General features: G+C 31.0%; 2 protein-coding genes across 6 annotated transcripts in view; one reads left to right on the top strand and one right to left on the bottom strand.

The window, feature by feature from the left end:
• The first annotated feature begins 595 nt into the window (after window positions 1-595).
• On the top strand, window positions 596-9,287 carry LOC131929374 (forkhead box protein N4). 4 transcript variants are annotated; one of them, XM_059285524.1, is made up of 8 exons: window positions 596-708; window positions 2,045-2,980; window positions 3,181-3,383; window positions 3,493-3,535; window positions 3,681-3,870; window positions 4,024-4,406; window positions 4,763-4,901; window positions 6,697-9,287. In XM_059285524.1, the coding sequence occupies exons 2-8, from the start codon at window positions 2,135-2,137 to the stop codon at window positions 6,840-6,842; spliced, it is 1,950 nt and encodes a 649-aa protein (XP_059141507.1). In that variant the 5' UTR covers window positions 596-708; window positions 2,045-2,134; the 3' UTR covers window positions 6,843-9,287. The 4 variants fall into 4 exon arrangements, with proteins under 4 accessions (XP_059141507.1, XP_059141510.1, XP_059141508.1 ...); XM_059285527.1 differs by having other exon boundaries at window positions 4,763-4,930; window positions 6,697-6,804; XM_059285525.1 differs by lacking the exon at window positions 596-708 and adding an exon at window positions 834-919.
• A 3,990-nt stretch (window positions 9,288-13,277) lies between these two features.
• LOC131929375 (SH3 and cysteine-rich domain-containing protein 2) overlaps window positions 13,278-14,348 on the bottom strand; it is a 28,667-nt gene continuing 27,596 nt past the window's right edge. For both annotated transcript variants that reach the window (XM_059285528.1, XM_059285529.1), the window contains one exon: window positions 13,278-14,294. In XM_059285528.1, the coding sequence (XP_059141511.1) occupies window positions 14,187-14,294 (108 nt within the window). In that variant the 3' untranslated portion in view covers window positions 13,278-14,186. The remainder of the gene's footprint in view (window positions 14,295-14,348) is intronic.

The following is a 14,348-nucleotide window of genomic DNA, read 5'->3' as shown; positions in this document are numbered from 1 at the left end:
ATTCATAGTCCCATGGCTGGCCATTATGCTGCTTAAAAGCAACTTGATTGATAACATTCATTAGAGGGTTGTGTTTCGGTTATTTTATGGTTTGTTTAATATGCATTTGTTAGATTAAAGACTAGTTTAGATTAATTAAAAATTGGGAATGAAAAGTTAGATAAAAAAAAGTTATTCCTAACATGTGCCCTGGTACATTGTAACGGTAAAGTGGAATTCGGTATCACTTAATAAGATATGGTCATAGGCTTATTATGTCCAAAACATATTCCCTTTTTGTTAGTTACATTTCAAATGAAATTTGAAAGTTATCCCGTGCTATGAAAAAAAGCGTATAACTGTACATTTAATATAATCCTTTTATAATATTGTATTGATCATTGCACTTTAGGGGATCAGTGTGAACATGCATCAAGTACAAGCTGACATTCAGCACACCTGTCTCGACAAGTTGTTTTGTGTTGTTCAAAATATTGTCCAATCAAAATCTAGTATTTTGAAAATCACGGAAACACCCGACCAATCAGCTATGGCTATTTTGAAAATTTCACCTTTCTTTGTTCGGCAAACCGACCAACGAGAATTTTACAACTTTTACGCATTGGCCGAAATGAGGAAGGCTACATGTGCTCATTGTTTACAACCATTTATTTGTAAAAACAAAAGCTTGCGTAATATTCATTCATAGAATTGGATATGTGCGTAATGGTAAGTGTGTACGATTCGTATACAACTAATTAAAATATTTAATTATTCGAAGTAAGCCGAGACTGGCTGCATCCATGTGAGGCAACCTCGTCGACCGCCCTTCATTCTAATATTCAAATGGCCGATTCTACTTTTCGTTTGCAAGTGAGCGGCCTTGACTTGTGGATTAAATTTTATTTATTCGTAGAGCACTGCGATGACGCTTTTCTCAGTATGTGATTACGCTTTTTAAAATTGTATGTGAATATCTTTCTAGGTCTAGATTCTAATTGCATTTGTTTGCACGCATTTGACTAAGCAATCGATTAATGATGTGTAGAAACATCGCGGGCTTCGAATCGAGAAACAAAATGTCGGTGCGTGGAACCCCGTTCATGTTCACTGTGCTATTTTTTGCTTGGACCCGATTTTTTTTCGCATTCAGGTCCAATCAATGGCGTTCCTGTGTGCTTCAGAAATTATTTTACAGTGTCGCGCGCACTTCAAATTTATACATCTCATAATGTCTCATATTTTTCTAGATCTAGATTCTAGATCTAGAAAATCTGTAGTCTACTCATTTATTAAGATTTTAAAATTTTAAGTCTTCTTAATCTTACTCTTAGATTCTAGATCTAGATCTAGAGTCTAGAATCTAATCTAGATTTTCTAGATCTAGATCTAGAATCTAGTCTAACTCTAATCATAATCTAGACCTAGATCTAGATCTAGATATAGATCTAGACTGGTCCTAGACAAGGCCTAATTTTAAAATTTAAATTTTCGACCAATTGAGCAAACCAAAAATTATTTTAATTTAGAATTCTAATAGGCCCTTAGATCTATTTTAGAACAGTAGTTCTAGTCTAGAATCAACTAATCATGACTAACCTCCCATCATACTGATGCTCATTATGTTAAAATGTGGATGATTTTAGATATCAATGTCTGATAAAACTCTTCCATAAAATAGGTGGGTAATCTATCGTTTTGGGTACGTAAAATCGCCCGCGACTAGTAATGTGAAAGATAGGTGACTCCTTAATAATCACACCATCTGCAGAGTATACATATATACTAGCCAAAAAAATACAGCCTTGTTAGGGAACAAAGAAGTACCTAAAAGTTACTTGAATAAGTCTTGGCACTGATGAAAAAATAAACACTATTTCATGGATTGACTTAATTGTCTTATCAATCTACTGAATTATCTTTTCAAACTTTCATTTATTTCATTTATCAAAATTATTTCAATCAATAGAATCTAAATTTTAACTATATAGCTTATTTATCTACTAGTTTGTCAGCAGAAAATAATATAAATATTTTTTGACGATTGTTTACTTGCTTCTTTCAGGTTTGATTTTTGGAAATATATAGGTTTGCCACGATTAAAGAACTTCTACCTGTTCCTGTTCTTTGAAGCTTGGAAGTTACAAAAGAAAACATGGATTCTTTCTCTGAGAGAAATCATGACCCATTACTCTTCCTCAACTCGGACAAGAGTGACTTGGATGCCTTCCTAATGAACACAAGTGCTGACATGGCCCACATGGCTGAGGAGCTACATGCAAATGTTTCTGATGTTAAAATGGAAAACAGTCTAGATCTCGATTCACTGGAAGCTAATGGTCAGCTAGGTGACATGACTTGGCTTCATAATTCATCTCTGTCCACACTGGCCCATCTGGACAATGAAGATACTTCTGATGGTACCATGATCTCGGTTAATCCACAGTCTGTCCTTCCTATGCAGATAATCCAGATAGAGAAAACCGAGAATCTACTTTCCTCAGAAAGTGCTAACAGTGCAGCAATGCGTCTACATGCTAACTGTAGCAATCTTATGAATTCCCCGGAGAATCAAGCTCAGTCCTTGCAGCAGCAGCAACAAGCATCGCAGCTAGCATCTACACCCCATGTTATACACCAAGAACATCCAACCATTCGTATCCTTTCAGTAGCCACACACGACAGTCCCCAAAATTCACCAGGAAAAACACAAAATTATCTCATTACCTCTTCTAGGAATTCCCCTCTCAAGCAACAAACATTTGTCCTGACTACTACAAATGGTGCATTGCCGACAGGCTTGACTATTACAACGTCACACTCCCCTAATCGCTCAAACTCAGGAGTACAGCAGTATGTTTTATCCTCACCACAAAAACTACATGCCATCACTACAGATAAATGTGGACGTGTCTTGCTGAAATCTGGGAATAATCTTCTTTCTCCATCACAGGCTTCGCCTGTTTTGTTAGGTAGATTACAGACAGGTGTTCAACCACAGGTATGCTTAATTTAAGTATCTTAAAAACTATTGTTGCAGCATAAAGATATATATCACATGAATTAATCAGTTTTATTTTCATAATAAAATTATCCCTTATTCAATCCTCTAAATAATAATAAATTTTGATTTTTTTTTTATTAATTAAAAAATTTCCATACTAAGTTTTGTTTTAATATGGCATATCAATTTTATTCTAGCAACTGTTCCAGAATGTTCATGTCTCTAGTATGTCTTCCTCTAATGGGAACCATTCGGATACAGCCACTGTCACATCGACAACCAACTGTGAAGAAAGGACTTACCCAAAGCCAGTTTTTTCCTACAGCTGTCTGATTGCTCTTGCTTTGAAGAACAGTAAGAATGGCAGTCTACCAGTCAGTGAGATTTACAATTTTATGTGGTAAGTTTTGCTCTTACATTATTTTCAAATAACTAAATCAGTAAATGTTGAATTTTAATGTTTGTAAAATAATAATCCAACTTAAATTTTCTTCTTTTCATTTCAATAGTGAGAATTTTCCTTATTTTAAAACTGCTCCTGACGGTTGGAAGGTAAGATTTTCTTTATTAATTTTATATACTTCTTAACAAAGAAGCAATGTTCTTTTCATTTTTTTATAACATCAGTTTTTTAAATACATCTGTACAGTCTTAATTTTTAATTTTTTTAAAAACATATTAAATATTCTCTTTTCAGAATTCAGTTAGACATAATCTTTCATTGAATAAATGTTTTGCCAAAGTGGACAACCCAAAGTTAAGTCAAGGAGCTAAAAAAGGTTGTTTATGGGCCCTCAATCCAGCAAAAATTTCAAAGATGGAAGATGAAATTTCAAAGTGGGGCAAGAAAGACCCTGCAGGATTACTAAGTAGTATGGCATATCCAGGTTGGTAATTACAGCATGTTATTTTAATTATGTTGATTGATTATTTAAACAATTTATTTTAAAAAAATTTCCTTTATTTGATTCTGAATATTCCATGTTTATTATTTTTAATTACGGAAAGTGAATAATACAGTATAATATGTGAATTTTCAGAGAATTTAGAGGCTATCGAGAAAGGCCAGGCCGGACTTCATTATTCAAAGAAAAAGTCTCCAGATTCCTCCCCGTGTACTCCATTAAGAGCCGAAGCCACGCCCACAAAAGCAGAGTATTCTCCATTAGTTAAGACTGAGTACTCACAAATCAAGATAGAAAAATACCACCCAAATATCCGAATAGAAAAATCAGAACCGCAGACACCAACCAAGGCGGAGTACTCCCCATCTGTCCAGAGAGACTTCACCCCCATGAGGCATGACTACCTTTCTTCTCCTATACCCAAGGTCCAGCATCAGATGAAGATGGATAGCTCAGACATGTATTTAGATGGCTCTTTAGCGTTTAACAGTGATACCCTTACAGATCTTGTTTTGCAAGTAAGTTTAATTTTTCTCTCATAACCAGATTTAGCACTTGATAATATAAAATAAACCAAGTAAATTTTAAACACATCTTTCTTCAACATAGGAATATGTATGTACAAAATAGTCATTTGTATAATTTAAAAAATATCCAACCATTTGATTTAATATAATATATATATTTTTGCTTGTACTATAATATTTGCACACAATATTTTTTTATGTAGCTTTTTAAAATAATATACAATTATAGATTGTAACCACAAAATATTAGTTGGTCCCAAGTTTAAAACCAAGTATTATTTTTGAATTTTTCTACCTTTTGTTAGCTTATCATGTGTTTCTAAACTTGTGTGTTATAATCCCTCTAGAATTCAGCATGGGATGATGACTATGAAAGCAACTTAGATATTGATCTCATCTGTGATTCACCCTCCTCACACTCCCACCTGTCAACACATTCACCATTGACGATTCGGGCATCCCCAAGTCTACATTCGCACAGTACAGGTAGCATGAAGCCCTAGTGCCATAGATAGGTGAATACCACACTGCCATTATTCTCTAGCAGCCATATCTGTCTCAGAAATTTATCAAAAACTGGCCTTAGATTTTTTTTTTTTTTTTGATGAGTTTATAATTTTTCATTTTAAGGATCAATGCTTTTTTTTGTAATGCATTTTCTTCATGTGTGAAAAAAAAGGTTTCTCAAAGATAAACATAAAATTGTTAAATATTAATTGTATTTGTATACAAAAGTTTATTTTTTAGACTTAACATCATTAAACAAAATTAATTTAAATGTTCTCTTAATATGTAGCCCAAAAATCGAGATTAATTAAAAAAAATTCACTCATAACTGTGTTATGAGGTTGTGCAGTTATTCTCTGCTCCTAATTTTCTCAAATATAATTTTTTAAGCACTAGATGGTTTGAAAAATAACACAAAATTATATTTGGATAAATAAACATCAAATTTTAAAATGGGACCCAGAAAAGACTCACTAAACAATAAGATTTTAATTTTGTTTTGTTTGCATGTGGTTATTTTCTTGTCAAACTGAATATAGTCTCTTAGCCTGAAAGTATCAATTTTATCAACTGTTGTCACTTTCTCAGTTATATTTTAGGAAGCTAAATAGCATGTTAATTGTATATTTTCAAGAGGCATTTATTTTTCTTTACTTTTAATGGTCAACTGTTAAAGAGGACCAACAGTTCTTTTTAAATGTTAATTAGCAAATACAAATTATTTTAATTGAGAGCCATTTTTACTAATTTATTTTAAAAATACACGCGACAGAAACATTAAATTTTCTAGCTTGTCTTGCAAATTGTTATACTTTATAGCAAGTCTGCCAATGTACTTGACTAACTTTTAAAGTGATATTATGCAAACTGGTTGCTTTTATTGTGTTTGAATGAAATATTGTAGTACCTAGAATTTTTTGAATAAAGCCTACTGAAGTATTAATATGAAAGCCATAGGTGCCCAAACTTATTTGAGTGGCGATCCCTTTTTATAAAAGCTTATTGTCCTGCAACCACCATTCAATAAAAATTAATACTTTTGTTTGGTTTAGTCTACAAGTCAGCAACCCCCAGAAAGCCCTTGGCGATCCCCTGAGGGTCGCTATCCATAGATTGGGAACCTGCGATGTAATTGTAAGCTTTCAGATTGTAGCTAGATATTTTAAAGTATTTAAATAGAATGCTCAATGTGAATATGATCGTGCTATAATCTTGGCTGACACTCTTAGATAGCTTCACATTGCTAACAGTTTAGAATAAGAGCTCGATTTTTTTTAGTCACTAAATTAGCCAGCAGGTATGGCTGTTGGGAAAGGCTTATTAATTAGTCATAGAATTTGTTGCATGTGCTTTACTTTGATTATTAATGCATATATTTATTTATGCTGCTCTGTACTTTATGTGTGACAAGCAGTAAAATAAATATTGGTTGATGCTGATACACACAAAATTTATATAAAAAGTTGTGCATTTTAGATTTTTAATTTTTTAAAATAAAAGGTCAGAGGTGTGTAATACCTGTGTATGTGTTTTATAGATTTCTGAGTCTAGGCTGTAGAAATTAGTTTCATAATGGTTTTGTGTATGGTTGACATCTATCTCAGTGCAATGGTGTCTATTTAATTTGCAAGCTTTTTATTTTAAAATGTTTTTTTTTAAAGTTTTTAATGTAGTCTTGTTTTTATGTTACTTGATTTAATTTATAATTTTGTAAACCCTGGAGTTATGAAGACCACTAGGTTTTTAAAACATTTCCTGGTTGATATATTTTCAGATTTCTTTAACAGTCCATCCGTCCATCCGTTGTACAACAACATAATCAACAGTAGCCCAGTCCAGCTACAAAACCCGTCCCCCGTGACTGTCCGGGCCAACCTATTTGGGGTCACCACACCTACACGGAGAACACTTTACACTTAATTTGTTTTCAACAGTTGGATAGAAAAATGAAATACACTCACAGTGAGGTAACATTACCAGTATTTCTTTATCATATGGACTTAAAAACATTTTTTTTTCAAACATATCAGCTTTAAATACATTTTTCAAGGAAGAAGTTAGTTTTTTTGTACTTGTACATTTATCAAAAACATATCTTGATTACACTAGTAGCAGAAATGAATACATTTTTGTTTTTGATAGAATGAATGCATGTCTAATATTAGGTAACAATTATTTTGAGAAAACATTCCACTAAAAAAATTGCGGAGTAAAAAAAAATGCTTGATAAGGTATGTCTATTAGTGATTGTAAATTATTGGGATGTATTCAGAGTGCCTTGCTTGTGTCAGTTTTTTATTTCTGTTATGATCCTTCTGACAGATGAGTTGATAAATATGTACACAAGTAATTAAATCCTGAAAGTTTCCTTTTTTCACGTCTTCATGCTTGAATTGTACATATCATACAGGCGCAAAATTAATAGCTTACAAAGTTGCAATTCTTTTCTTTGATTCTGGTGATTATAAAAAATATGTGGTCCCTGATCTTGTTTTTAGTAAGGGCAAAATTAGATAAAAGCCATATACATTTTTTATGAGACCAAAAACAATATAGAATGAAGTAATTATTTTAAAAATAATGATAGATAACAATAAAATCGTAGATAACCTGTGTATGGAAATTAAAATTTTATTTTTGCACTCATCTGGCTATTAAATTTTAATGTCTGTTTCAATAAGTACTCACTGCAGTTTGATGGATCTACTAGTAAATATTTAATGAGTATTAGGAATAGATGTTTTAATTGATTAGTATTGTACAAAAAAATAAACGACAGATATATTTTTAGGGAAAGGCTTATAACTTCTATGAATTTACTGTTCTGGTTTCTGTAAATAATTTTTTCATCAACCTGCAATGAGTTAGTGGTTGACTTAAACTATAACCTTCTATGGCAGCTACTTTTTTTTATACCTTGGAAATATTTGATCTTTGTTCATAAAATTTCATTTCAATTGTACATGAAATCATCCATGGTGATTTTTTATCAAAAAACTAATAGCTGTATACCACAAGACAATCACAAAATTGTTCTTCTAACGCATTTCTCTTTATTGTACATACAAAACTTGAACTTTCCACTGTGGTTTAGGGTCATCATTTACAACTGTAAATATTCCACTCAGTGTATATACGCTAGTGCCAAATTCTGTCTATCCAGTTAAAGTTTTAAAAGAAAAAAAAAACTGCTTTTGCTTTAAAAAAACTTCTGCAGATGATAGCAGGCTGTGTAACCATCTAGCTAGAGAGGAGATGTATTATTTTAAACAGATTTTTTAGAATACCAGGTTTAAGTTTTTATATGTTTGAAGTTGTAGATATGTAAAAGTTTGTTTTTAAAAAAAGTCATTTTTGTCTATCATAAATTCTTACTTTATGCCTATTTTTAAAAAACTGTTAAAAAACATGGTGTCTGCTTGATTTGATTAGAGCTTCCTCTCCCTGTTTATAATTCATATTTTCTCAGAATGTTTTTACACAAACTGTTTTTGTACATTGTTCAATCATTCTTGTAAATAGTTACAATTAGCAGTTTAAGTTTCATTGAACAGTTGATAGTTATTGGTAATTTAAAAAAGAATCGTTAGTTCTAACTTATATCCATAATGCCATATGTGTTCATAAGCTTATTTATTCTTTTAATTACCAATTACTACAATTTATTAAATGGAGAGAAATAACTTTAATTACATTTTTTAATACTAATTTTTAAATTAAAAATGAAACTATTGTTATATACTGTTGTGAAGACATTGTGGTCTAGATTTTTTTGTTATTGTTCCATTTGCATGTGATTTTCAAGTTTTGTTACAAATCCACAATTTTTATTGTTAAGCTGTAATTTTTAATAGCAAGAGTGAGTTTGACAATTGAAGACTTATTTTCTGTATCTTGACTTGGTTTAGTAAAAAGAACAACGCACAGTTAGAATTTGACAGCTAAAGTATGTAAAGGTGTTGATTGATCAGTCCAGTGGTCACCTCTACCTCATATACTATCATGTGCTAACGTGCTCAGCATATTGACCTAAACCAAAGGCGGTTTCATCCTTTACTTGACCATTCCTTGATTGTGTACAACAACTGTCCCATGTGTGTCCAAGTATAGATTCACAAGCGTACATTTACAAAACTTGTCTAATAGATTAGTTAACTGTATGAATGAACTTTTATTGTAACAAAATTATACAACTGTTGTCAAAGTTTTGTTACGCCGTTCAGGTGCTCAAATCATGTCAGGCAGCTGAGCTGCCGTTTTAAAACCCAATTATGTTTTAAATGAAGTATTTTTTTTATTATAATGAATGTTAATGTTGTTAATGTAAAATCTTTTGATAAATTGAATTAAAAAATTCAAACTTAAAACAAATGTACTCTTCATTGACTTTATAAATGAAAAGAACTGATTAGTATAAATAAAATAATTAAGTTGAAAGGGGTGCCCATAATTGTGTTCCACACATATTGGGGATAGTTTAGACCAGGGGTCGGCAACCTTTTGAAGCGGAAGAGCCAAAAGTTACAATTTTCAAAATTTCCCTGGTTTTAAAGAGCCACTAACATTTTTTTAAAATTTAAAATATTTTATTGTTTATTAAGATTATTAGTATTTGTTCAAAGAGCTGGAGAGCCGCATCTTGATATCAAAAGAGCCTCATGCGGCTCGCGAGCCGAAGGTTTTTTAAAAAACAATTCTTGCTTTAACATAGATAATGAGGAGTCTGGACATCCATGATAATACAGGGAGTAGAGATACAAATTTTGCCATAATTGTGTGACATCTTTTGTGGGCAACCCTTAACTAAGCAAGTTCAAAATTTTGTGCAAAACATTGTTAAAGGTAAACAACTTTAGGCCCAACAAAAAAAAAAGTACTAAATGTCTTAAAATTGTTTTGTGCCATTTTGATTGCTAAAAAAAAGTCTGAAATACAGTCAAAAGAAAAATTAACTCTGATTATAAATGAACAATGTCATCTGCAACATCTTCATTTAAAACAATAATTCAGGTAGTTTAGTAAATTAAACCTTAACATTCAGATTTTTTTCTTGAAAATAAGTAATTTCAATGATGTCTCTACTAATGTGGTTCTTTTTGACAACTGGAGGTTATTGTGTTAATGCCTGGCTCAACTCACCTCATCATAAGACATGCGATTAACTTGGTATCAGCTAAAATATTGAAAAATGAAGTTATTTACATGCTAAAAAAAGTTACTATGATTGTTGAAAACAAAATTACTTGAAATGTAAAATATGATTTACAGAATGGAAAGCTACCAATCAATACTTCACCCAATTAAAGTTAACCAATTTGATATTAATGTAATTATAATTAAAAAAAACCAAACATCAGGTCTACTTTAATTATTGCAGTACATATGATAATTGATCAACACTTACTATAACATCACAAAATATGGATGATGAAAAAAATATTTCTGTACACTAAAATAGTGTACTGTCTGTGTAGAAACAATTTATCACATGTAAAAAATTTTTTTTTTACCTGAACCATGGTTGCTCAAGTACAAGATTTCTGGGATAAATAGATAAATTCAGGCATCAAAATATGAATGATCTGCACAATTTTGTTTTAAAAACAATTTGTAAAATTAATTTTTTTTTTTAAACAATCAGCAATTAAAACTAATATCTATGATGTATTATGTAAATGAAGTAAATGATCTGCAATGGCTGAATGGACAACATAAACTGGGTTATTTGGGGACAATAAATATTCTACTAGGGTTTAAATTATGAACTTTTCCAATTAGTGACTTGATTTACTTAAAAAAACAAGCTTTTGCAAGTTACAAATCAATCAGATTTTAAATTAGTTTTTCTAGTAAACCCATATATTTGAATAATACAATTATTCACTTAAGACAGTTAAGTGAAAAACATGAGCCATGTTTGATGTATGATTTAAAGCTATCAAATATTATCATCGCTCTGTTGCCTAAGCAGCATTGGTTGAATAAACTAAACAGATAATAAAGTTCAACTAAACACAGGTGTATTCACAAGAACTAAACTCTGGTATTTATATTTTTTCTCCTTCAGTTACTGGAAGTAAAAGTAAATTATTGTGTTTAATACCAGATAAAAATTTGAAAGTCATGTTGAATCGATATCACACCGATTAAAAAAACATACCCATCACATTGTCAACGTAACTTTTTGTTATTGTGCTTTTCAACATCAGCTGTAATTTCTCCAAACCTGCCTTTAGTTTTTTTGGACCTCATTTAACAACTTGTTGGCATGTTGGTCATGAGGATTTCCCTTATTTCTTTGGATTCAATGGTCCATAAAAACACGAATTCCCAAGACCATAAAACATAACAATAACATTCCATGGTCCATAAAAACACGAATTCCAAAGACCATAAAACATAACAATAACATTCCATGGTCCATAAAAACATGAATTCCAAAGACCATAAAACATAACAATAACATTCCATGGTACATAAAAAACTCGAATTCCAAAGACCTAACAAATTTTTACCATTTACATGGACTGCAGTTTCCATAAATCAAAAGACCTCATATTCAAAAATTGAAAAAAAAAAATTTCTTTGGACCATAAAAGCTCATAAATAGCAATAAAAGCACCAAACAATGCATTACAATTTCAAAAACAATATCACAAATGAGGGAACAAAAAATTATGTGTGAAAGACGGAGTATGGCTTTAGCATGGATGTTGCTCTAATGATGATCCGTAACATGAAACTAAATTCTAAAACATCAAGCCATGATGAGAATGTATTGTCACATCTATAAAGACATTGGACAGGTAATATACAAATTAAATTTACATTTTCAATGCATGTTATATTTAATTTAAATAAATGAGTGAGGCAGTTGATCCAATAAATAAAACTAAACAACAAACATTTTCTGTTAACGTTAAAAACTATTATTATAAAAGTTAAGAATTTGTAGTGACAAGAAAAGTTATCACTGTGCTTAAAAATGTTAACATCTTACAATATATAAAGGAACAAAAATAAATCATACACTAAAATAAAAATAAAATTTAAAATGAAAAAAGTAGTCATTGTAAGGCTAATATGTTATGTACACAAATTAAGTAGGAGTCATCCATCTCTTAAATTACAATAAATAATAACATCATAGCCAAGTAATAAATGTTTTCATTGGAAGCAATGAATGATTCTCCCATCATTTTCTTCAGTTTAGTAGGTTTCCATAAATGACTTCACAAAACATTTAGTGCTGTTTAGCCACTGACCATCACTAAAGGCCAGAACATCACCTTAAATGGCTTCACAAAGTTCCATTCACTTCATTGAAATTACCATTACACATACACACTTTTTCGTCGTCCTGATTTTTAGGATTCAACTTTGACACTTTTCCTTATAACTAATTATTTTTATACTAAATATAACATTAGTCATTATAAAGTAATATAACGATGACTATATTCAATAGTAAAATGGGAGATAAAGGTTAAGTAATAGTTGGATGACTGAAGTCAGCTAATTTCAATTTATTGATATTTTAAACCTGGGACCACAGACGATAGTATTAGTAAGCACACAAGTAAAGTTACTATACCAAACCTGGCAGTCAATGGGATAGATGAAGAAGAGTTCACCTGGTTCTGTGACGTCTGCATACTAAGCAAAGTGTGTTCAACACCATGATAAGCCACCTTTACTTTCCCTAATCTGAGTTAGGTACCGATCAGAGCTGAATGAACTCTAGGACATCTACAAATTCAAGCATGATATCTAAAATCAAGGCTTTTGAAAATGAAATAATAAAGATAGCAACAACTTGGCAGATATATGCTATGTAAAATCAATGCTCAGGTTTCAAAGACATTTTTATCATATGGGGTGTCAACATAAGTGAGGTGATAAAGATTCAATATATATAGGGCACTAATTGTTTGATAATAATTAATAAAATAAAAAACTCTTTAAAATAAAAACCTTTATAATAACAAGTTACATAACATTAAAAATAAAAGCTTTTTTTTTTGTTATATCTAAAGAAAACTAATGTTGATTTAAAAAAAAATTTAGTGCATTCTAAAGCTTTTATATAGGTTTTGATATTTTTGTTATTTCTAGGAAATTTATGAGACTACAAGTACAAATCATTTAGGAAACCTAGTTACTTCACAGCACAGTCACAAAAGTCACAGTTGAGTGAAATCATTTATGGACCACCAACAAACAGCATAACTTATCAAGCAGGCTACATAAGAAATGAAAACAAATTTATCCTACACATAATTTATGCAGAAGTTATATATTTATGAAAGTGAAACAGTAGAAAAAAGAAAACTACATACACAATAAAGGGAATTAATTGTAAACCACAAAAAAGAAACAAAAGTTTCCCATTAGAGTTATGTTTCTGTTTCTAGTTTTAGTTAGAGGGATAGGGTTAGGTTAGTACAACAACCATTTTAGTACGAGTGTTTTCTTGGCTTATGGACATGGTACTTGTAGGAATGTGCCTAAAAATCCACTGGGGACTTACATAGTTCTGATGACAATATCTGTATAATTACATGACATTAAGACTGTAAAATGGCAGTGTCATTTTAAAAAATGTTTATTATTGCACCTGCATTGGAATGTCACTAATAAAATATATGCTCACAGACCTCACCCATATTTATTCATCTTTTCTTGAGTACGCACAAACATGTATACCTGAATAGTAGTTGTTTTCTTACGTTAGATCTAGATGATGTTCTCAAAAAAAAAAAGTTTAAGTTTTAAATTTTTTTTTGTAATTATAAAGTACTACCAAAAAAGTAGGTTTTAAAAAAAATAATTTCAATATATGGAATTTTGATTTAAGATACTTTAATAAAATGTAAGCACGAAGCAGTTGTTCTTTGTACCATAATGTTGATTGAAAATAAAACTGAAGTAGAGTTTAATTTACTTTACCATGAATGAAAAATGTACTACACAAAAATATAATAACATAATCAGCTTTTAAGTTTGTAACAAGGGTGTTAACTGAACTTTCAACTGTGAAAAAGTGATCTACCCTGTTTTTAAACTTCAGTGTAAACTTATTACTTTTAATTTACTATTGATTGTTAGAGCAGGATGGTACATTCAATAAAAACATTTTTTGTTACCTTTTATGACTGCCTGCAGTCAATAGTCAGTCTACCCAATTACAAAAATCTTGTCTGAAATTAAATGCAAACTTGTGGAAAACATGCTTATCCCCCTTGGTTGTCGAGCAAGCAGGTATCAGACTTCAGACAAAAACTGGGCGGGGCACATGGCCTCACGGTTGTTCGCAGCCTTGACGTGTATCACAATGGCTCCCTCTTCAGGCTCCGACATCCCCAGCACAATCTAAGCAATGGGCAATTTAGAATTAAATGTTATATTAATTAAAATAAATGGAGC

This window comes from Physella acuta, unplaced genomic scaffold (genome assembly GCF_028476545.2).
Source record: "Physella acuta isolate Inbredline_101_S28 unplaced genomic scaffold, ASM2847654v3 ptg001622l, whole genome shotgun sequence".
In the NCBI taxonomy this organism is placed as follows: Eukaryota; Metazoa; Mollusca; class Gastropoda; family Physidae; genus Physella; species Physella acuta.
This window is presented reverse-complemented; position numbering and strand designations above follow the sequence as displayed.

Excerpts from the sequence above, each read along its gene's own strand:
- LOC131929374 (XM_059285524.1), top strand. The coding sequence starts at position 2,135 with ATGGATTCTTTCTCTGAGAGAAATCATGACCCATTACTCTTCCTCAAC. Across the intron at positions 3,384-3,492 it reads GAGATTTACAATTTTATGTG|TGAGAATTTTCCTTATTTTA; the intron begins GTAAGTTTTGCT and ends TCATTTCAATAG. Across the intron at positions 3,536-3,680 it reads CTGCTCCTGACGGTTGGAAG|AATTCAGTTAGACATAATCT; the intron begins GTAAGATTTTCT and ends TTCTCTTTTCAG.